The following is a 22,590-nucleotide window of genomic DNA, read 5'->3' as shown; positions in this document are numbered from 1 at the left end:
ACTTGAAAGCTGTCCCCTCTTGTACATCACACATCTGGTGCTTACAGCCCCAGTCCCCAGTCCCCTTCCTTTAGCTGGAAGATGGTAACACTCTGATTCCCTCTGGTGTCTTTTTCACATGACTGACCACAAAACTATTAATATCTGAATCCAGAGCTGGTTCAGCTAGACAACTCACTGCCTCCAAGGAGAGGAAAACCACAACTTCTTCCATCCCTGGAAAAACCTCTTGTGACTGCAAGGGCAGCAGCTCAGATGTAGTGGAGACAGTTCTGGCTTGCTGATACACCTCAGTGGAGAACACCAACCAGCATGAGACAGTTTAGTTTGTTGCTTCTGTGCCTCCTTCGCATCTCCAGGAAGGGTGAGTTCTGAGCTTGCTACAAACCGCTGCCTGATCAGGGCTTTTCTTCTTGCTTTAGGCAAAGTGCCAGGGGAATTGCCTGGTATAATAAACTCTCCAAGAACTGCACCATCCCTCACATTGCTTAAAAAGATTGTGAAATTCCAGGTGCATGTGGGAATACTGGAAAAAAAAACTCAAAGGCTTGATTCTGCAATTGTCAGAAGTTTTGGGTTTGGTGTTTTATGCCTTTTTCTTTTTTTAACTTCATCTAACTTTTTCTCTGCATTGTCAGTTGGATGTAGCACATCCACCACCACCCAGAAGTGCTGTTTCATGTTCCTTGGAATTATTAATGGACACAATTTGCTCCAGTTCCACTGAACACTTAAACTCATGTTTGACTTCAAGTATGCACTGAAGTTCCATCAAAGTCACTGGGATTTGCTTAGATGTAGTGTCAAATAATGTTTGCTAGGGCAAGGCTGGTGGTCTCCAGCTCTGGAACTGGTTATTGCCCTCATCACCTTTCCACTGACAACTAGTAGATAAAATGACCTGGAAACTCATTTCAGGAATGACTCTGTGTAAGGTTTGTAGACTATTTGCCTATGACCATCCCTGTTTCTTGTGAGAACTTCAAACCCAGAAACACATAGAGGACGGATATTAGCAAGAGGAAGCCATGGAAGACCTACCATGCTAAAGCTTTCAGGTTAAGGTGAAATACACAAGATGCTGACAACTACCTCCTCTCATAACCTAGGCAAACCATGTTTCCACAGGAATGGGTGGAGCTGGTAACATTAGAAGCACCTTTAACATTATTTCTCATGTGGAAGGCAAGGGGATGTCCATGTGCTGAAACCAAAAAGAGCTCTTTGCTTACGATTTGAAAAAAAAAGTAAACCAAAAAGGTGGCAGAGAAAAGAAAATCATGTACTCAGAAGCACATGATCTGCAGTTCTCCAAAAACAAGGCTTTGCAGTGACATGCTGTAAAATAAACAAAATAACATGAAATAAACGGGAAAGCAAGAGCATTTTCTGTTTTCAGAGCCAGGTCTTTGTGCTCAAAATCCATGAGCCTCCTGGGGCTCCTGTGGCCATGTAGCCTTGTGTCTTGGATTACCTAGGTTGCAAAAGGCACTCATACAGTTACAGTGAATGACAAGGCAGCTGACTCCAGACCTCAGTAATCAAAATACTGGCTTGGCCCTGATTCCAGATAAATAACTTAATGATAGTGAACCGGTTCTACCTTGGCCTTTGTCCATTGTGCAGAGCACAATAGATTAATGAGCTGCACTGCCACTGAGGCATTTTGTAAAGTATTATGGAGAGCAGATACATGAACAAGCAACAAATCTTACCTTAGAGTTTACACAAGTAACCAGACAGCTGAATGCCCACAGACACAGACCAGGAATTGGAGGTAATTATTTACAGGATAAATTAATATTTCTTACAGTTATTCTCAGGAATCTAGGGGAAAGACCCTGATTTAATGAAGCTATCAAATGAGTTTTGTAAGATATGAATGAAGCCACAGACATTACTGAAGCCACAGTCTGTCATTACAGCTGTTGCAATTAGCAACACAGTGAATAGATTAAAACATCTATATGAAAAGTACTGCCTGAAGGTGCTGTTTGTTGAGGCTGTTGGTTCCTGGGAAAGGGAAACAGATAAAGGGTAGATTTAGATTAGATATAGGTCATAAAATATTTTCTGTGAGGGTAGTGAGACAATGGCCCAGGTTGCCCAGAGAAGCTGTGGCTGCCCCATCCCTGGCGGTGTTGAAGGGCAGGTTGGATGGGGCTTGGAGCAACCTGGTCTGGTGGGAGGTGTCCCTGCCCATGCAGGGGGGTTGGGACTGGAAGGTCTTTGAGGTCCCTTCCCACCCAAACCAGTCTGGGATTCTGTGAAACTTGGAGTTTTCCCCATATACTTCAGAGGTGGGAAGCATCCAGTCAGGTGGAGCTTGTTATCATCACCAGACAAAAAGGATCAGCCTGGGCCTGGTGGCAACAAGGTTCAGCTCCCCAGACTGCACTAGGATTTATTGTGACCAAATTGGCCAAGAGAGCAAAATTCCAACCCTCTGTAATATTGCAGCTAGAAAACTCAGGATTTCCCCTGCCATGACACCAGGACAAGGCCTGTCTGGGAAGATACTGGCAGCTGGAGTCCACAGAGTGACAACCTGCTCTGCTGCCAGGGAGATGCTTTCTCTGCCACCAAGGGAATCCTCCTTCCAACCACAGGAGCTAGTGTAGGGAACTTGCCTGTTCTCACCCAGTCCTTGTACCTCCAAGTCTGTATTCAGGTCCCGTGGTGTCTTTTGGATAAAATCTTGCTTTGCAATGATAGCAGCACTGCTGGTTAGAAGTGTCAGCTGTTACTGCCTTCCCCAGGGGTAGGGCAGCCACCAGCTGGTTAGCGTAACAAACGCTATAATGCAGGAGCGTGTGTGCATGCACCCAAATGCAGGGCTGCTGCACTTCAGTGCCTAAAGCCAGCAGACCTCTGGATAGGTGCAAAACTTTCATTTCTAGGCTTTTTTCAATATTTTTTTTTTTTTAAAAAGGAGGAAAAGTCTGTTCCTTCAAGCACATAAGTATCTTTCTACTGCAAAAGACTGTGTTAAATAACTCCAGCTGCTGTTGCTCACTTGACACACACGAGGCCTGCTTAAGAACTAAATCACCTGCAACGTGAGCCAGTCAGTCCTCTGAGCTCTGCTGCAGACTGGTACCAAACCCAGCCCCAGTAACCGGGCTGCACAATCATCTGCAAGTCCTCAGCAAGAACATCAAGCAGCACAGAGCCCACCATGGGAACAGACCATCCATTTTCTGAGCAGCAGCACAGCAGATGCACAGAAGGAAATGACCGATTTCCTTCTTAAAACCTCCAGATAAATCAGCCTTGATCATCTCTTGTTTCTTCTAGGTGTGCAGTCCAATGGCTGGTCTGTTCATGTCCCATCTGATGTTACTGGTGAGCTTGGGAAGATGGTCATCTTGCCCTGTACTTTCACACACCCCTACAAAACATTTGAGCGGACCCTCACTGCCATTTGGAGGATCAAGGAACCTTACAATGGCACGGTAGTTTTCAAGTGCATTAGTCAGAGTGCCAGTGAGCTCTGTAAGACTGCCATCAGCTACAAAAACAAATACAAACTGCTGGGTAACCCCCGGCACAAGGACCTTTCCATCAGGATTGACAACCTGACCTGGAGTGACAGTGAAAGGTATTTCTGCCGGGTGGAGCTGTCCGGAGATATCCACGACAAGTATGAAAGCAGGAATGGGATCAAGCTGCATTTGACTGGTAAGAGGGCATGTGAGCCAAAGGAGACAAAGCAACCCTATAGGGAATTGAGAGCCATAGGACATGGAAACTGATGAAGTGGAGACAGAAAATTATCTGAGATGGTCTTCCGCAGGGTTGGCTTTTCCAGCCCTGGGGGATAATTTATAACATTTGGGTGGGGAATGCTCACTGCCTTCTGCAGTCTTCCAATATGAGGTGATGTGCACAACACAGGGAAGGGAAGAGGAAGACAATTGGTAAGGAAATAGCCAGGGTCTGGCTGTGGTGGAAGAGCCAGCCAAGTGTTCAGCATCGTTTCTCATTGCAAGGGGGTTGGACCAGGTGACCTTTAAAGGTCCTCTCCAATCCAAACTGTTCCGTGATTTTATGCACCAAAGACCCTATTCTTTGTCCCTGCAGCACACGATCAGTGCAGGAAGCAGAGCAGCAAGCTGGGGTCACCAGTCCATGGGCTGGAGTTGAAGATGTCTTTGTTATCAGGATTTAAATTGGAGAGCCTGGCTGCTGAGTACACGTTAGTGAATGGAGGCACAAGCAGACCTGGCTGTCAACAAGGGCTTGGGAAGGCAAGATACCTGGCTTCCATTTGGCATAGGCATAAACTCCTCTGAAGCAGAAAATGTTTAGTGCAAACAGCTCTGATCAACAAATGTCAAACTTAGGGAGCTGGCCCAAGTTATCCCCTAAAGCTCTTTGGCCTCACCGAGCCGTTGAGCTGCACCCAGATGAGGGGACACAAGGAGGAGCTTCATGTCCCCATGAAGGTCCTTGCTATTTCCAGCTTGGGCTGAAACACTGTTTTGAATCCTGAGCCAAAAAAAAAAAAAAAAGAAAAGCAAACCCTGAGCTCTTTGTCTGGCTGGAAGCAGCAGGTCCAGCTGCCACAGTGTCCTGGTTTGAGCACACAGTCATGCTTAGATAAGCACATTTGATCCTGTCCCTCTGGAGATCACACAGCCCCAGACTCCTCCAGTCTTTGCCCAGGGATCACCTAGAAACCACAGGGGTAATAAGCTCAAGTCAAAGTATCTTTGAGGTAACACTAGACAGCAGTCTCACGGGATGAGAAATCCATCCATGGGGTGGACATCTGCATGGAAGTGACACAAGTCCCCAAAAGAGTTTGGGGCCCATTGCAATAGCTGTTGGATGGACATAAGCAGGGCATCACTCATTCCCGTGGAGCCTGTAGCCTCAACAGACACAGGGAAGGGGAGAAAGGCACAGAGGTGACCCACACAGCAGCCAAAGTCTGAGTCTCAAAGTCCCCTGCTGCCCATAGGCTCACACTGCTGCTCACAGTACAGAAATCCAACACAAGAGCCCACCACTGCAGCAGGACTTACTTGCTCTGTCAGATGAATAACCTGGCTGAAGAACACCTTATTTTGGAGCTGCTTAGCACAGCAGAGACGCAGCAGAGCAAGCAGGGATGGATCTTCAGCACAGACCACACAGCCCCAGGCCTCCTGCAGTGCCTGTGCCAAACACATCTCTGGGCTGCAATGGGCTTGTTCAGAGCCAGTGTCCAGGTTCAAGGAGACTGGGTTCAGGAAAGCACTCATCCCATCTCCCCACAAGTGCCTCCAGATCCAGGGATCTCAAGGAGACCCAGGTGGCCTTGGGAGCAGACTGAGACCTTGCCCACAAGTACAGAGGTGCCATGCACTGGATGGCTTTCCTTCAGCAGTGAAAGTGCCTTAGGACTGCTGTGCACTGCAGATGTCCAGCAGGACTTGAGGATGAGCTTTGTTACTTCTTGGTAGTCAGGTCATTTGGAACAGCTCCTAAGCACAGACACACAGAGCACAGTCAAGGGTCTCCTTCACTTGGAGCAGCTCCTAAGCATCCAAAGACAGCATGGCCAGGGCAGGATGGAAGCAAAATCTCTCTCAGGGACTGCCTGGATTTTTAACACTAGAGGAATGAGAACATAAGCAGATACAGTACCCAGCCTGCACCTGCTTTGGGAGTGGGCCCTGACAGTATGAATGGGAGAGGTTAAATAAAGATTAAAAGGTTAAACACCAAAACACACAGACAAATGAGAAGTAGCACAGCTACCTAGCTCTCAGATCAGTCCTCCAGCTTAAAACCCCTCCTGCGTTACATAGACAAGAGAGAAGACATGCTGTAGGTGGTTGCAAGCTGTGCATTTGCTGTCCAGTCTGAGAAAAAAAAACAAGTCCTGAACTTCTGCTTTTCCCCTGTGAGGACACTTTTTTAATTCCCTTCAAGTTTTCACAACGCCTTTAGGAACTAAATGCATTAAATCAGCCAACAGGTCCAAGAGGAGAAGACCAAGTGTAAGACAAGCTTAGTCATATCACCCGTGATTCCTTAGCAGACTAGACCAAAGCTGGTACATCCAGCAGCAGCTCTCAACACTTTGCATCCCCCAAACCATCTTTACCATTGTTCATTCAATCACACAATCCCATACACTACAAATACAGGATACCAAACTAGTGACCCTGCCTTGATACTGGTGTGCTGCCCTAAAGCAACCAGGAATCTACACCAGGTATACAGTAGCCACTACAGGACTGGGAGAAAACATTAGAAATAGGTTGTAGCAAAGAGTGAGAATGTTCTCTGTCAATAATTTGCCAAATCTGGCAAGTTTCAGGCACCAAGCAAAAGGCTTGCACATATGGATCCTTTTCTGTGTGCTCTGGAGGTCAGAGACCAAGGGAACAGGCAAAAGGCACTTGCAGGAGAGCACCATGGTCGCCTTGTCCTGGACCATGATCAGATACAGCCAGTCCAAAACTGTCACCAGTGCCTGTGTCACAGAGAGCACTGGGCTGTGATTCATGGTGCAGCTGCAGAAAGCGAACACGTCTTCACAGCCCTGCAACAACAGCAGGTGCCTCTGCCACCTGCCAGCATGGAAGGTCACAGGTTGACTGAAGCTCAGAAAGCTGTGCAAGGCATGACAGGGATACAACACAAATAGAGGACACATCCTTGCACCCAGGCTCTGCTGGGTGAGACCCTTTGCTCCTCTATACAGCACAAGCAGGGTGGGGAAACCTAGGGAAGTCAAGTGACAAGAAGAATGAGGAAGGGGAGGTTTGATCCAACATTACCCTGATGGAATGCATGGAGGGTCCACCACGCGCAAGCACCCATTCCAGGTGTTGCATGTTAGACCTGCCTTTGAAGCCCAACACATTTTCCCTCCCCTGTCCCTATTCCTGCAGCTGCCCCCAGGATCATCAACATCACTGTCAGCTCTAACGGGGACCGCACCTTCCAGGCCCACTGCACAGCTGAGGGGGAGCCAGCACCCACCCTGACCTGGACAGGACCACTCTACAACAACCTTACCTCCACCACCAGCATCAACCACCGCGTCACCAAGGAGCTCCGGTACCTGACCCACGATGGAAAGTACACCTGTACTGCTGTCAACAGCCACGGGAGAGCAGAGGGGGCTGTGTACTTCTATAAGTTCAAAGCATCCAGCAGCTCCTTCTTCCTGATCCTCATCTTTGCCCTGCTGGGAATTAAAGTGTTCATGTTGCTGGCCATGCTGGGCTTCAGCGTTCTCTCAAGAGGAGGTAGGTGTCACTCTTTCCCTTAGCACTGTTCCTCCACCAGACTGGTAACAGATGAAATCATAGAATTATTTTGGTTGGAAAAGGCCCTTTCAGATCACCAATTCCAATGGTTAACCCAGCACTTCCAAGGCCACCACTAAACCTTGACCCTCAGCACTGCATCTACGTATCTTAAATACCTCCAGGGACAATGACAATAATTCCAAGAATGGTGACAGACGTGTCAGATACAGCCAGCCAGGAAAGGTTTAATTTATATGGAGTTATTTTAAAAGATTTTATGATTTTTCCACCCTAGGAGAAGGGCACTGCTAATGGAAAACCTAAGAACAAGTAAAGAAGGGCTTCCTGGCTAGATGCAGCCTACAGACATGAGATCTCCTTCAGAAAGGGACCTTTGAAAATACAGAGGGAGCAGGATCTTCCCTGCACTAGTGGAGAAAGGTTAATAAACTAACAGATGGGCAAACAGCAGAGAGCCTGCTGCCTGCACAACCAGATTTTTTTTTTTTTTTTTTTTTCCTTGAAACAGACTAACTACTACCTCTTCCCCTGTAGGCCGTGGTCAGGATTTGCCTTTGCTGCATTCCACGCAATAGTTAAATCTCCCAGGATGGGCATCCCCATTTTACAGGTTGTCCTCTTCAATCCCTTGGGCCTCACTCCCCCATAGTTAGTGAAATCTCACCTCCCAGCCAGACCAAGGCCATGGGAGCAGGCCTGGCTTCTAGATGAGCATCAGCTCCTGGGCTGAGGGAGGAGACCTCCCAAGAAGCCTGGAGGCCATGGGCCCCTGATCCACCATCCCTTCTGTGCAATTGCACTGGCAGGAGGTGACCAGGAGGGACTCTGGGCTCTGCCTCACAGGCAGGACAAGATGTCATATCACTATGACCCATCTGTAGACTGAAGTCTTTGTGACTTTGTAAAAGCCACCACTTGCTTCAAACTGTGGAAGCTGTAAGACAAATCAGAAATGCTTTACTTCTTACATCCCAGTGCCAAATTCCCACTCTCATGAAGAGGACCATGTGCTCGACAAAAAGTCTTCTCTCCACTCACTGGGGTGTCACAACACCCCTCCAGTGCAGCTTTCCAATAGCTCTAGGTCAGTCCTGGCTCCCCATCTCACTCTATGTTGCTAACCCACATCTTCCTTCCCACTTCACAGGTCCCTCCACTTCCCCATCCAGCCTGGCACGGTAAGGACGTCCTGCCTTCTACTCATGTTATCCAGCAATAGGCTGGAGATGGCTAAGGAGAGAAATGCAACATGTCCTTGGTCTTAGCACCGACCTTCCTGCCCAGGAGCAGACACCTGGGGCAAGGACAGGGATGGGCTGATAGGCAAGCCAGTGTGAGGGACCAAGGCTTGGGCACTCCTGGAGGAGGCTCTGGCTTGGACAGAACCAAGAAGAGACCACACTGATGTGAGAACAAGGGACTGGGGCAGCAGATTTGAAAGATCATGGTACATAGAAGCTGCAGCAGCAAGGAGCTAGCATTATTTGAGGTTGGCCATAGGCCCAGAGCGTGGTAGGAACCTACATTGTACTAGAAAGGACCACCCAACCAAAGGACAGGTGAGTGGAACAGGCTGGGATGGCATCTGTGGCAGGCTGATGAATGAGAGGTAAACTCTGTGCAACAGAACCTTTCCCTCCCTCTGCACCCCAGCCTCTAATGAGGCAGTAAAAGGGCCCACTTCAAAATTGCTGAGCCCCACCAAACATGGAAGAAGGTATGGAGATGCCAAACAGCCCACCTCAGAGCCATGCTGGCATTTCCCATTACCCAGCACAGCATAGTTCTTGGACACTCTTGCCAGCTGTGGTGGCCTAGATAGAAAGGGATGGGAAAAACAAACAAACAAACAAATAACCAATACTAAAAAAACCTACCAAAATAACCGTTAGACTGAAGAAGATGTATCTGTAAAATTACATCGGCCTGGGACTGCTCCCTTCCAACCTGAGCTATCCCTGTGTGATGGTTCCTTCCACCACCCTACCCAAGAAAGGTGGCCATTTTGGCAGTAAAGTCAAGTGTACAGCATCAGGAGGTAGCCAAGGAAGCAAAGGAGAATTCAATCCCACAGATAAATTTGTATTAATTACTCACAAAAACCATAGTTTTGCGGATTTAAGTGTCTAAACCATATTGTACCTTTGTATTTTATACAGATACACAGAACCATAGAATCACAGACAGGTTTGGGTTTGAAGAGACCTGAAGATCATCTAGTTCCAACCCCCCTGCATTGGCAGGGACACCTCCCACTAGGCCAGGTTGCTCCAAGCCCCATCCAGCTTTGCCTTGAAAATTTCCAGGGATGGGGCTTCCACAAATTCCCAGAGCAACCTGTTCCAGTCTCTCACCACCCTCACACTGAAGAGTTTCCTCCTAATGTCCAACCTAAATCTCCCCTCTTCCAGTTTTAATCCATTCTCCCTTGTCCTCTCACTTCAAGCCCTTGTAAAAAGTCCCTCCCCAGCTTTTCTGGAGCCCCTTCAGGTACTGGAAGGTGCTCTAAGGTCTCCCCAGAACCTTCTCTTCTCCAGCCTGAACACCCCCAACTCTCTCAGCAACCCATCATTTATAAACGAAGCTTAAAAAACAAGATATTCTACATGAGAAGACCCTTCTCAGGAGGCACAATCTCCTGAGCAATAGGACAGTAGTAGTAGTAGTTAATGCTAACAGTGTAGGAGAACATTATGGATGTTTAAAGCCGTAAGACATTAGTATTTATGTATCTGAGTGGCATCTATCTGCTGCAGAGGTGGGGAGCTGTATCAGACAGGATTGCAGACACTTGGGAAGCCTAGAACAGCCAGAAATCTGCCTTCACTTTATCCTCCTCTTCCACTGCCAGGCCAGAGCTGCAAGACTCCACCTACGAGAACTTTGACCGCAGATACGGGGGCAGCCAGACTCTGCCCACGGGAAGAGCAGCACTGAGACGCAGCTGAGGACCTGGGCAGCCTCATCCACACCCACCCGCACGGCTCCAACTCCTGCCTGCCCTGCACGAGGTGCCTTTTCCCAGTGAACGTAAGACTGCCGTTGGCTGATACACAGGAGGTCCAACAGGCCTTGCAGTTGCATGTTTTCCACCCCTGATGCTGCTTACAAAAGAAACCTCTTAAAGGGAAAGTAGAGAAAACAAAGCGATGGAGCTGGAAGAGCAAGAAAGGATCCACACAGGACATCAGTTCTAACCAGCCTGTGGTTTTTTAGCCCATGTTGGGTAGTGTTTAGCAAGCAGGTAACAGTCTACCATTTTCTCACACCTTTTTGCTTTGGTATTTTTCAAATGTTACTTTAAAAAGCAGCTTTAACCCTCCGCTTGCCAAGCCACAAGCAGCTTCCAGGGCCAGCAAGTGAAAAATGTTCATGTTTCAAATACAAAATACAACAGGGCGGGTGGGGGGGAGGGGTGGAATTCTGCAGGGTTTTTTTTTTTACCATTATTCCTTAGCTTCTGGAATCTATTGAAGAGTTTAAAGAAAATCTTAACTTTCAAGAGGAGTCTGAGTAGAAAAGAAAAGAGGTTTTTCCAAAAGCTGGTAGAGCTGAAAGCAAGACACGCAAAGCATGGTCTGCATTCTAACTCCACTGCAGCTCCTGGTGCATGAAAAAGTTCCCTTAAGGCCTGACTATTCATCTCTTAAACTCTTCTGAGATGAAGTCACTACTACAAAGTCACTGGCCATGGATAGACAAGTTGCTAACCCAACAGTAAACATCCTCCAAGGTCAGGTAAATGGACCCAGCTTACTGTACAGGATGATGCAAGCCAACCTGAAGTCAGACAGACAAAGGTCCAGGAGAAGGCTGTGAAGAGTGATGGGATAGCATAGAGAAAGAGGAGAAAGAATGAAAAGAAGCAACAAGAACTTACTTTCAGGTTTATTTCACTAGATTAGACACTCTGTGCAATTATTCCAGTGCAGCAGCTCCAAAATTCTTCCCCTAACAAGCCTGCTTCTGTTAGCAACCACTGCTGGCCAGGAGCCCAAGCTGCTACTCAACTAACATCAAGCTGGTGGTCCTGCTTGCAAAGCTCACCTTCTGCCTGGGAGTTACTCTTTTAAAGTTGAACTCTTCATAGCATCTGAGCTAAGATAGTAAAGCACAACTTTAAATTATTTTGCCAGGATAACAAGGTCAAAAAAAAAGAAAGAAAGAAAAAAATGCAGGAACATATTTTAACCTGATCTTTTGAAACCCAGTTTAAAATCCCAGAAGTAGCAAGCCAGGTTTAATAAAAATAGGAAAAGATGCAAAGAGGAAAAATAAGTTATAGCAGATAGTATAGTCATGGACCAGTAAACTCAGTTTCACAGGAATAGAGACCTGAGACATTGACTGGACAAACTGAATTTCTAAGCCCTTACAATTTATAGGCATACATTAGAGCAATGAGGACACATTTCAACCAGTGTATGGGATTGAGGCTTGGTTTACAGGATTTTCCTCTTGAAAACTACTTCTTTAACTTAATTAGTAGGATGAGTCTGAATAGAAGCCTCACACCTTGTGCCCCAAAACCACCAAGTGTGCCCTGTTTCATGCTATCAGCACCCAATGCCAGCAAACACTCATTACAGAAAAGCTGCAGGAACTTAGGTGTGAGGAGACTCATGGATTAGCACTGCCCAACTATTATTTACTTGGCTTCCAGAGCACAGCCCATGTTAGTGCAGCAAATGGGAGCATGAGGACGCTTGGATACACTCCACACTCCTGGACATTAAAAAAAGCCCCAGAAATGAGTTTTCCTGAATCTCCCCAGTAAGGAGCCTATTTAACCCACTCCTGCAAGGCTCCTCCTCTTGCTACCTGCTGTTTCATCCTCTGGAAAGCACTAGATGTGAGGTGACATGCAGACAAGCAACCTTGTAATCAACAAGGAAGAAGCCTACTCCAGCGTAGCTGCACAATAAAGAAGTGCCCTAGAGGACAGCATTGTGGGGAAAACTCTCCTCTCTTTTCTCAGAAATCAGCACAACCAGGTGCCTCTCAAGTGGGGGAATAAGCAGGAGGAATGAAGAGATGCAATTGCAGGGCTCCAATCCCACTGAGGTCATGGAGATGCAGGGTAGCTCACAAGCCTCGAGTGGTGTCACAGATGGATACTGCTTCCTCAGGAAGGGCAAGCTGGGACAGCAAGGACAAGGGGTTGTCCTCTCTGTGAGAGCACAGTGGGAATGCACAGGGCACTGGACAGGGGGGGATGAGAGGTTTTGGCTCAGGATCAGCAGGCTAACACACATAGGTGATGGTGTGGTGGGTGTCCAGTGCAGACCACCTGCCCAGGAAGTACATGAGGAAGAAGCTTTACATGTTGGCAGACCCTGGTCCTCATGGGAGACTCAAACCAGCCACTCAGACCAGTAACTACTGGAGGGACAAAACACAGCAGAGCCCACACCAGGAGGTTTCTGGTACTGACTTGGTTTAGCCTAGCAAGGGTGTTCCCCTTCCTGCCCCATCTCCCTCCCAGGTTATGCACAATCAGGGCTTGGGAAGATTTGGCCATTGCTCTGTTGAGCAATTCATCTTCCAGAGGAAATGACACAAACTTCCACCACCACAACCCCTGTGAGATGCTGCTGTGTCAGCTTGCATAGGAAGGACAGTGCTCACCTCTCAATGCCTCTTGCTGCTCAGACTTCTGGTTTTCCATTCCACTGGCTGGATTCAACACCACATTCCGCTGTTATGTCCATTTTCCTATTTAGTTCTATTTTTTTAATATTTAAGCTGCAATCCACAGGCAACAATTCACAGGAACTGCTGTGTGAATCAAACATTGAAAAAGCCACAGATGGCCATTCACTGACTAAACTGCAGTAATTACCCAAAAGGCACACCTGTTATTAAGTAGCTGACATTCCCGTTTAACCTCTTTCCATTGCCATCTACACTTCCACAAATCACAAAACTCCCATTTTCCTTCCAAATCACCTGTTTACAATTAACCATGTGGGAAACAATGTTGGATTTGGGGGTAGGAGGGAGGGTGGGAGATGCTGGGAACAGGAAAGGAGAACCAGAAGCAATGAAAAGTCAATCTGTTGGGTACCCTTTGGTGAATGAGACTCCAAGCCCTCAAGTGCCCATTTGTGACAGACAACTGTGGATCTGTTAAGTTTGTGAAACTGCTGCCCTGTATTTGAAGAAATCAGAGCTTCAGACTTCTACCACCACCATGGTCACCAAGAAGCCAGCAGACTGGTTTGTGGGCAACACAGACAGCAAAAGCAGTTGCTCATGGTGAATTCTCCCTGCTTCTTAGGAGCTCCCATAATACCATTCAGAATGTACTTTAACCATGATGAAACAAATGGTTTTCATCACAATTGTTAGACTGAGAAACGGGGATGGGGGAAAAGCCAACAGCATTTCAAGAAGTTATTAAAGAAGCTGTTTCAATGGTAAAGACAGATGGACATGATGGTGGTGTCACTGGTGTTTGCTGACAGCAGTGATCTCACCCTGGTCTGGCCCTGGTCACCAGCAAAGCCCTCAGCAAGGGCTGTTTTATCACATACATGTTAAATCCAGGATGTCAAAGATCTTTAAATCTCCCACCAAGTGAGCAACACCACATTGAGTAAGTCTCAGCTTGACAGGGTGCTGAGCCATCCCATATAAACTATAGTAGTATCTAGAAGGGTTGGACCCGATGACTCTTGAGGTCCCTTCCAACCTGGCATTCTATCATTCTATAACCTTATTTCACACTTCATCCCCCTGATCCCATATAGGGCAATTTCCTCTGTGGCAAACTGGGAATGAAGTGGGTGTCAGTGGGCCATGAGGGTCCTGCAAAGCCCAGAGGAACTCCCTAGGGCTCAGGCAAGACATGGCTCCAACTTCCTCACTGCCTGACTGGGACTGCTCCCCAGTTCCCAGTGGGATGACAGCCACCCTCAGTGGCCAGGGCACCCACAGCAGCCAGGCCCCTGGAGGGTCCAAGCAGGACCCTGACACCCATGCCCCCTCTCAGTGAGGGGCATCCCAGGGGCCCACTACACCTGTGTCCCGAGGGACAGGGAGCCAGGACCAAGCATGTGTGCTGGCAGCTCAGAATGCCAACCATGTCCTGGGCTGCATCAAAAGAAGTGTGGCCAGCAGGGCCAGGGAGGGGATTCTCCTCTTTTACTCAGCTCTTGTGACACCCCACCTGGAATACTGTGTCCAGTTCTGGAGTCCCCAGCATAAGGACACGGAGCTCCTGGAGAGAGTCCAGAGCAGGGCCATGAAGCACCTGTCCTGCAAGGACAGGAGAGTTGGGGTTGTTCAGCCTGGAAGAGAAGGCTACAGGAAAGCTGGGGAGACATTTTACAAGGGCTTGTAGTGACAGGATCAAACTGGAAGAGAGGTGACTTAGGTTAGACATTAGGAAGAAACTTCTTCAGTGTGGGGGTGGTGTCCAGGGAAGTTGTGGAAGCCCCATCCCTAGAAGTGCTCAAGGCCAGGTTGGATGGGGCCCTGAGCAACCTGATCTAGTGTGAGGTGTCCCTGCCCATGCAGGGGGGTTGGGAGTTACATGATTTTTAAGGTCCCTTCAAACTCAAACTATTCTATGATTCTGACTCCCCTATCACACTTTACTCTCCTTGAACAATTATGTATTACCTGATGTGGATCCTTCCAGCAAGTTGAAAATACCACAGCACTTGTAACAAATTACTTGATTTTTCATTTTTATTCTGTATGGTCTTTGCAGACATAGCGTGTTATAAATACAACATTTGTAAAAACTCAACAGCTGAAACAATATATCATTTTAAAAGTGCATGTCAAAACCACGTATTTCTGACTTTTTCACATTTTTATGCATCTGATCAATAACATTGACTCTAATAAAACCAGTGCTTTTACGTCTTTGGAGGAAAAAAAGCAGCAGAGTATGTTCTTCCAGACATTAATTTTTCAAAAGGGTCTGCTAAAAAAACATGCTGCATGAGTGTGTGGCTAATATGCAGAGGGATGTACAGATGCAGATATATTTATAGGCTCGCAGATAGAGCAAAGAACTCTAAGACCACATTAAGATGAAGGTGATCTAATGACCCAGCTGGCATAGTTAGCACAATCTGTCAAGAAGAAAAAGGCAATTTGTTCTCCAGCACCAGAATCCCATTTCAGAGCAACACTTCAAAGCACTATTGACCAGATAGTAGGTAGCACATTTCCTTCTCCTAGTGACCACAACTAATGTGTTAACGTGTAACCATGTTCTAAACATAAAGGCACAATTAATGGAGGAAGAGAAGCAGTGATCATTGTTCCTTCACAGCAGCATAGTGATTGGGACTGCAGGACCTTGGGCCACTTCCAATAGACTCAGTGATAAAAGGGACAAGGTTAGACAAGCAACAGGGGAACGCACCTCCTGCTTCCCCTGAGCAAAGGTGCATTGTATGATCAGACAAGGCAACAAAACCAGTGAACATTCAGCTGAAATGAAGAGGTTTACAGGCTCATGCTTTGGCAACAGAATTTTAACAAAATGATCCCCAAATTTAATACACAAAAAATATCTTTTCACAGTGTCATTTCTAAAATCCTGTCATGTCATGCCCAGCTATGCAGAAAAGAATAAGCCCAAGTGGTGAGTGTCCACTTGTATTTCCTAAACAACCAGACTTTGAGAATAAAGGAATCCTGTGTAAAATGAACACAAGTGTCTGTTCCCCTCCCAGACACTGAGGGTCCAGAAAATCTGTCTCTAGATTTAAGTCACCTGACCTTAAAAGAACTTGGCTAGAAGTAACTTGCATTTAATCAAGCAATATGAATGCAGACTCACTAATGTTTAGAAAATAGGAAAAAACTAAGTTCTTTAGTTCAAATTTTAGTTTGTATTTACGGAAGTGGGAGAGGATTGTATGCATGCCTTTCAACTACAGATTTCTATGGGAGAGCAAAAAAGGTCAAAATTTAAAATACTAGCCTTCCAAATACAGGGATTTCACAAATATCCAGACACACACTCATGTAGGATTTAGAGGTTTCCTGGTTAAGAAAGTAAAAACCTCTTTCATACACAATCCTCCACTAACCTTGAACTGGCCTGAGTGATGACACTGGAAAATAAACAAGGGACAAAGCAAAAACTGAAGATGCTACAGGATAAGCTTTGATGTCAATGATTTATACATCTATCCCCAGGTATCCTCCTCTCAGCTGTGCACAATACAGAGGAGGACATCAATGTGTTTGCAGTCAACAAAAAACTGAACAATTCTACAGGCCTACAGATCAAAAGAAAAGAAAGAAAGAAAACCTTAAAGACAAGAAAACTTGCCAGTGTCCAGTTCCTATCCACACTTCTGACTTAAGAGTGGAACTCTGAAGGTAAAAATTACTTGTGCAATAACATTATATGTAAACCAGAGTAATCAACATTGCATGATGATCCTGTGAGCTCAGAGCTGCTATCGTATACTGTCCAAATAATGCACTTCTGGGTACAGAGTGTTAATAAGGAGAGCCAAGAGATTATTGCCATCTCGAAGACAATGTTCTGGATGCTTGATGAACTGAGATGCCTGGGAGAGCTGCTCTTGATAATCCATATATTGCTTGTTTGATGCCATAGCTTCAAGAGCATTCAGTGCCTACAGATACAAGGGAAAATTCTGTTAGCTGTGTGAACTTTGGTGTGGAACAAACCAGTTCATGAGCCACTACCATCACAATTCCACCAGAAGATTCTTACTTTACTAGAGATCCTGGAGTATTTGAAAGAAAAAAAATTGTAAAATACATTAACTTAATAGTGTCTCAAGTCACCTCATACTTTCCAAGCTGCTTTTTCCCAAGATCAACCCAATAACTGTTCTACCAAGGCTTGCTAGGATTCTGTAACCCAAACGTTATATTTACTTCATGAGCTCAAGATATCATCTAAAGGAAACTACACCAAACGACAAAATGCAACATTCACTATTAACTATTCAATTCAGGTTTTCCTTAGGACCACCTTTGACTTTCATAAAAGCACTACTTTGCTGCCATGAACAACATTACAGTGACAATGTCAAGTTAGTAATTTTATGTAACAGAAAACTCCACTGGCAGAACCAGCCAAGGCAAATGTTGGAAATATGTCTGAACATTTTAAATTCATTCCATAAGAAAACAGAAAAAAGTTGTGCCAAGTAAGTATTTTGCTGTGCTTTCTAATCAACTCCTCCCTCCCCTTCTCCTGCACTCACTGAAACAAAAACATGATTGGTGCACACTGTAAAGAAGAAACACTTACTTGTCATAGGGCTTTTAAGCCCTGATCTCACATAAACAGGTGTTACAGAATCACACAACAGAGTGTTGCACGAATGCAGTTCTGCTTCATCACTGAAAAGCAGTGCAACCACAGCAGCACTGTTCCCTTCTGTTGGTCACAAAATCCTTCTACCGGCTACGTTCTGAACCCAGGGTTTATAGACAAAAGTTAACCTGCACCTTTTCAGTGCAGAAATTAGGGACTGATGTCTTCATGTCAATAGAGAATGCTGTATAAACAGTTTTACCTAGGATTACTTCAGGTTAAGGGCTCAGACACAGTCTTGCTACCAGAGCTAAGCAAACCTGCATTACCACCTGGTGTGTGCTGCACCTGCCCTTGTCTCTGGTAAGCTCCAAGATGGTGCTTTGGTGTATAACAAAACAGTACGCCAGTTTGTTACACACCCCTTATCTGAGAAGACAAATGAGAGCAACAAGCTATTTCTGAAATTGTAAATTTAATTCTAGGTGTAAACCAGCAGCAGAAAAAGAGAAAGATTAAGCACTGAGTGTCCAGCACTGAACAAAAACAAGCTGAGAGTAGGATTTATCTTGAAGCAATGCTTGCAGTGACTCCTGCCAGCCTCAGCCCACAAACTGAATAAGCATGCAAAGAAGGCACGTCCAGACGTCAGGAATTGGCACACACTACCTGCTGGGCCTTGTGTGACAGTTTCGGCTCTGACCCCGCCTTCAGGCGGACTTGACTCTCGGCAGGAATCTGCACCAAGAGGAAGGCAGACAAACTGCGGGCAACCACCCGAAACCTTGCACGGGGAACAGGACAGAGAGAGAAGGTGGCATCAGTTTTGCAAGTCCTCAACAGCAGATAAAACTGGAAATTCTAACTCATGAGATGAGGGGTTATGAGATAGCTCTTCTGTAATGAACACAGCAAAGACTTTTTAGAACCTTTTTTGATGTGTTATTAAAAAAAAAAAAAAATCACTTTAACATATAACTTAGATCATACATACAGGATAACCTAAGACCATATATATGAAATGTTACATCTGTTCCAAGCTTAGCTGAAGGCCTTGAGGTCACATCTGAAATACTCCTTCATTTCTCAGCCTTTGAAACATCCTTATCAGCCAAATCAATAGATGAGTTGGAACACTACCAAGATCTCAGAAGAATTTCAACAGGATTGCATCCCAAGAATGTCATAATTATCACAGTTATGTTTGGGTATTGTGTTGAACTCACGTTCCACAGACTTTTCTGTGTTTTTTTCTTGGCATTCTCTCCACAGTGAACTTGATTTTAATACCTAACAAACAAACTTGGCATCTTCTTTAGAAGGGAAAGTTAATACCGAGCAAGCTCGTGTTTCTTTGAGCTTCTCTTAACATTTCAGGTGCCTCAAGGCAACGAACACATGATAATGCAAAATCCTTGTCAGGTCAACAGGAACAGACTTCCACAGCCCAGGTGAAAGCATTTTCCTCTCATGAACAGTCTCCCTGCAAATTTCACTGGAGGCAGACATCAAGCCAGAATCACAAACGCATTTTCTTTCCTCTTCCACCACAAACTTATTACTTAACCAGATTCAAACACTTGCTACAGTTTTTCTGTGATGGGCTCAAACAACTTGCCAGGTTTAGGGACAACTTCGATCCAGAACATCTTTGGACATTACACTGTGCAGACTGCATCTAGGCTGCAGCCGTTTTAACATCATGACTCAAATTAATTTACCACACCTTCAACCCTTACCTGGGTGACAAAGGAGACCTCCTGCCTAGCCCAATAGCACCAAGTATTCCAGAATTCAGTCTCTCCTCAGCCAGCTGACTCTGCCTGCCCTGGATTGACAACAGTGTCCGAATGACAGATTCCATCAGGATGGTGTCATCTTGCTCCATCTGAATCAAGGATAACTGCATGGCTTTATGCCACCAGAGAAACAGCTTTGCCTCTTCCTTTGCGGAGCTTTAGGTAAAATTTAAAGAACAAAATACAACAAAACATAAATTAAAACAGGAGCCAGATGCCAAGGCTAAGAAGTTTGTATCTCTCCCATTTAGGCCCATGAAAAAGATACTACCCCAGCAGCTATTATGCTGCTTTAAGTGCTGTTGTTGTGGACTTGGGCAGACAACAGTCAGCAGGTTTTAAGGGCCTGTAAGAAGACAAAGAAAAATACTTCCTTTCAAGCTTTACAACTGAAAAAAAATTATATTGCAGCCATAAGTGGATTTCAACTTGTCTAACACTTGGTATGAAAGAAATGAAGCTTTATTTCTTTTTTTTTTTTTTTAATTTACTTTAGCAGAGACACCTTGGGAAGTATGGATGTTTCCACAACAATTTAGACTTTTAATACGATCTTCTAGAAAAGGAAACAATGAAGCTTTTTGTTGAGTAAAACAAAAAGTGAAGTTCCCCCTATGATATTTTTAATCTTTCCCCAGTTTTCAGTTTAAGTTAACAAGCTCAGATTTTCCACATAAAGCATCAGCACGAGTTTCCTGCAACAGGCTATCCTCACATAACTCCACCCAGTCATCTTTCATCCCAGGCACCCCCAGCTTTGATGTTCAGAGTAAGTTTTACTGTACTGTGTATGGTAGCTTTGCTTTGCTGTCTCTTTCACACTCTGGCAATCAAATTACTACAGTAGCTACAAAAGTGAAATTATTTTGTGATTTTCAAGAAACAGTGGCAACGTGCCTTTTCCCAAAATGTTATTTCACAGCGAACAGAAACATTATCAACATTAATAATGGAAAAATAGTCACCATATTTGCTAAATCCTGGCAATTTTAGCAGCAACTGTAAATACACTTGTTGCGCACTTTAAGCTCAAAACACTATCGTTTTAACCCCAAAGTTAACCAATCTTTACCACCAAATCCCTGTTATCCGATAAGTTGTTTTACAGCAGTAAAAGCCCACTAACTCTGGTCACCCCACCAGGTTCACCAGGTTCAGATTTGGTTCAGAGCTGCCAACAGTCCCCTTTGAACAGCTTTGAAGACCAGGCCTCTCAGTGTCAAACTGAGTATTTAGCATATAACACATCCCATCTAGTGGACGTGCTGGATAACGGAATCCACAGAGGTTTAGGGTTTGCTCAAACTAATTTTAATCAAGTGCATTAAAATGAAGGTATTCTGACAGAAAACTTGCCAAAATTCTACCAGAAGCGTTCAAGTAAAGAAAATACCCTCTTCTGTTTAACCACAACAGCAAGTCTTAAGTTTTGGCACTGGAGTTGGGCAGACTCTGTAGTAGTGGATATAGAAGGGCTGGACAGCCTGCTGAAATTAAGACAATTAACATAATTAACCTGGCCATCTAACTACACCAGCTAGACAACTACAATCTTATTTAAAGTCCAGGCAGACTCAGAAGTCTTAAGTTTCATACCTTGGGTACACCTGCTCCAGCCATTTGTTGATGGTTAGCAGGATTTTCATTTCATTGGTAAGCGTCTGGTCAGTGTTGAGGCACTGCAGCAGATAGACATACAGGGTCAAGTAGCTTCCTAAAGACAGACATTCCTGCAGGAACTCTTCCATGGTTAGTTCAGGAACTTGGAGGGAGGCAAGTATAGGGCCCCAGCCTAAATCCTGGTGGTGAGGAAAATCTATAGAGAAAACAAAAGGACAGAGTAAGAAGCATGTGGGAAAACAGTGATTATTAAAACATAAGAACAAGATCTACTCCAGCACGTTCCTTTAAGTTAAAGAATTGGGGCTGGTTTAGCTGTTTTCCAGGTGATCAGTTTGTCTTGCACTTCTGATGGAGGGAAAACTCCACTGTTACAGGGCATCTCCTTGAGGTCAAGGTAAGACATCTTCCCAGTATTCAGTCAGGATTAAATATGAAACTTTTAGCGATGGAATTTTAAGTATTTCCTTCAGGTGTGCTAATGCCTGCTCACACAATGTGGAAAGAATCAAGACATCTACACAGGATTATGGAAACATAGAAAACACACACCCACACCACAGGATTTCAGAGTTCTACCAATCAGGAGTATTTTTTTTCTTAAATTAAGTCTACAAAACGCTACAGCAGGGGACAAATACTTGTTTCGTTCTCCTAGGACAATTCTTTTTTTTTAAAAAAAAAAAAGCCCTTCCCTTTAGTTGGAAAAATGGCAGCCAGAATTGCACAGAATTACAATCATTAAACAAATCATTTTCCAGACAGATATAGTTCTTAGGAAAACCCAAACTGGAGCTGCTGAAAATCCCTAACCCCAGTGGCTTATCTTTTCTACATCTAGTTACTATGGGGAATGTACGAGTGGCATCTCGGAGCCACCAGACACAGGGGAAGCATCTCTGATTACAGAAACCATGTTAAACTCCAGTTGCAGTACCAAGCAGCATGAAGTCACAGGGACTCCAGACAGTCTGCATTTGATGGACATCCTGGACTGATCCATGTTTCTGAGACAAGCAGCAGCAGACAGGCTCCTACCTTCATTGAAGTAAGCAGTGATGCAGGCCTCAGTTGTCTCTGCCATGTGTCGCACAGAGGCCAGGCTCTGGCAGGCTGCTGTGAGGAGGGGCATGGCCAGCAACCCATGCACCCTGCCATCCACCCACTGCCTCAAGCTCCCCCGCAGGGACTCGGCTGTGGAAACGCTGGAATTGTTCATCATCATCAGCGCCTCCGTGAACAGGCTGCTGAGGGCCATGTGACGTGTCTGCAGGTCCATATCTGAGAGTCAGAAGCAAGGGAGACGTTTCAGCAAACAGGAATGCTGGAACCCCAATTCCACTTCACCACAGAACCCTTTCTTGCAGGTAGTGGGGAAAAGCCTCGCGCTCACTATGCACCTCGATTCCTTGTCCTTGTGCATGAGACTGCAGTGAGGCATCTGCTCCTCGCAGCCTCTTCCCCAGGTTCATCCTTCACTACACAGAGAGACAGCTCAGTCTGTACAGCAGAGCCCATCTTTCACCTGTGGTCTCTAAGTGACTGCAGTGCAAATAAACTGAATGACAGAGCATGTTCACAGTCTCCAAGAAAACTTGAGTACTAAAACACAGTTTACAGGACAGCTTAG

At 45.5% G+C, this 22,590-nt stretch overlaps 2 protein-coding genes across 4 annotated transcripts in view; one reads left to right on the top strand and one right to left on the bottom strand.

The window, feature by feature from the left end:
* The first annotated feature begins 312 nt into the window (after nucleotides 1–312).
* Nucleotides 313–10,222, top strand: SIGLEC15 (sialic acid binding Ig like lectin 15). Its single transcript, XM_051642717.1, has 5 exons — nucleotides 313–364; nucleotides 3,298–3,681; nucleotides 6,891–7,250; nucleotides 8,422–8,452; nucleotides 10,126–10,222. The coding sequence occupies exons 1-5, from the start codon at nucleotides 313–315 to the stop codon at nucleotides 10,220–10,222; spliced, it is 924 nt and encodes a 307-aa protein (XP_051498677.1).
* Nucleotides 10,223–14,951: 4,729 nt separating this feature from the next.
* Nucleotides 14,952–22,590, bottom strand: part of EPG5 (ectopic P-granules 5 autophagy tethering factor) — a 61,741-nt gene continuing 54,102 nt past the window's right edge. For 2 of the 3 annotated variants that reach the window (XM_051642684.1, XM_051642685.1), the window contains exons 40-44: nucleotides 21,999–22,241; nucleotides 20,937–21,156; nucleotides 19,281–19,496; nucleotides 18,211–18,325; nucleotides 14,952–16,888 (exon numbers count right to left, since the gene is read on the bottom strand). In XM_051642684.1, the coding sequence (XP_051498644.1) occupies nucleotides 16,706–16,888; nucleotides 18,211–18,325; nucleotides 19,281–19,496; nucleotides 20,937–21,156; nucleotides 21,999–22,241 (977 nt within the window). In that variant the 3' untranslated portion in view covers nucleotides 14,952–16,705. Of the gene's footprint in view, nucleotides 16,889–18,210; nucleotides 18,326–19,280; nucleotides 19,497–20,936; nucleotides 21,157–21,998; nucleotides 22,242–22,590 lie in introns of those variants that run through there. The other variant, XM_051642686.1, reaches the window with a different exon arrangement.

Source organism: Apus apus, chromosome Z, assembly GCF_020740795.1.
Source record: "Apus apus isolate bApuApu2 chromosome Z, bApuApu2.pri.cur, whole genome shotgun sequence".
NCBI lineage: Eukaryota > Metazoa > Chordata > Aves > Apodiformes > Apodidae > Apus > Apus apus.
This window is presented reverse-complemented; position numbering and strand designations above follow the sequence as displayed.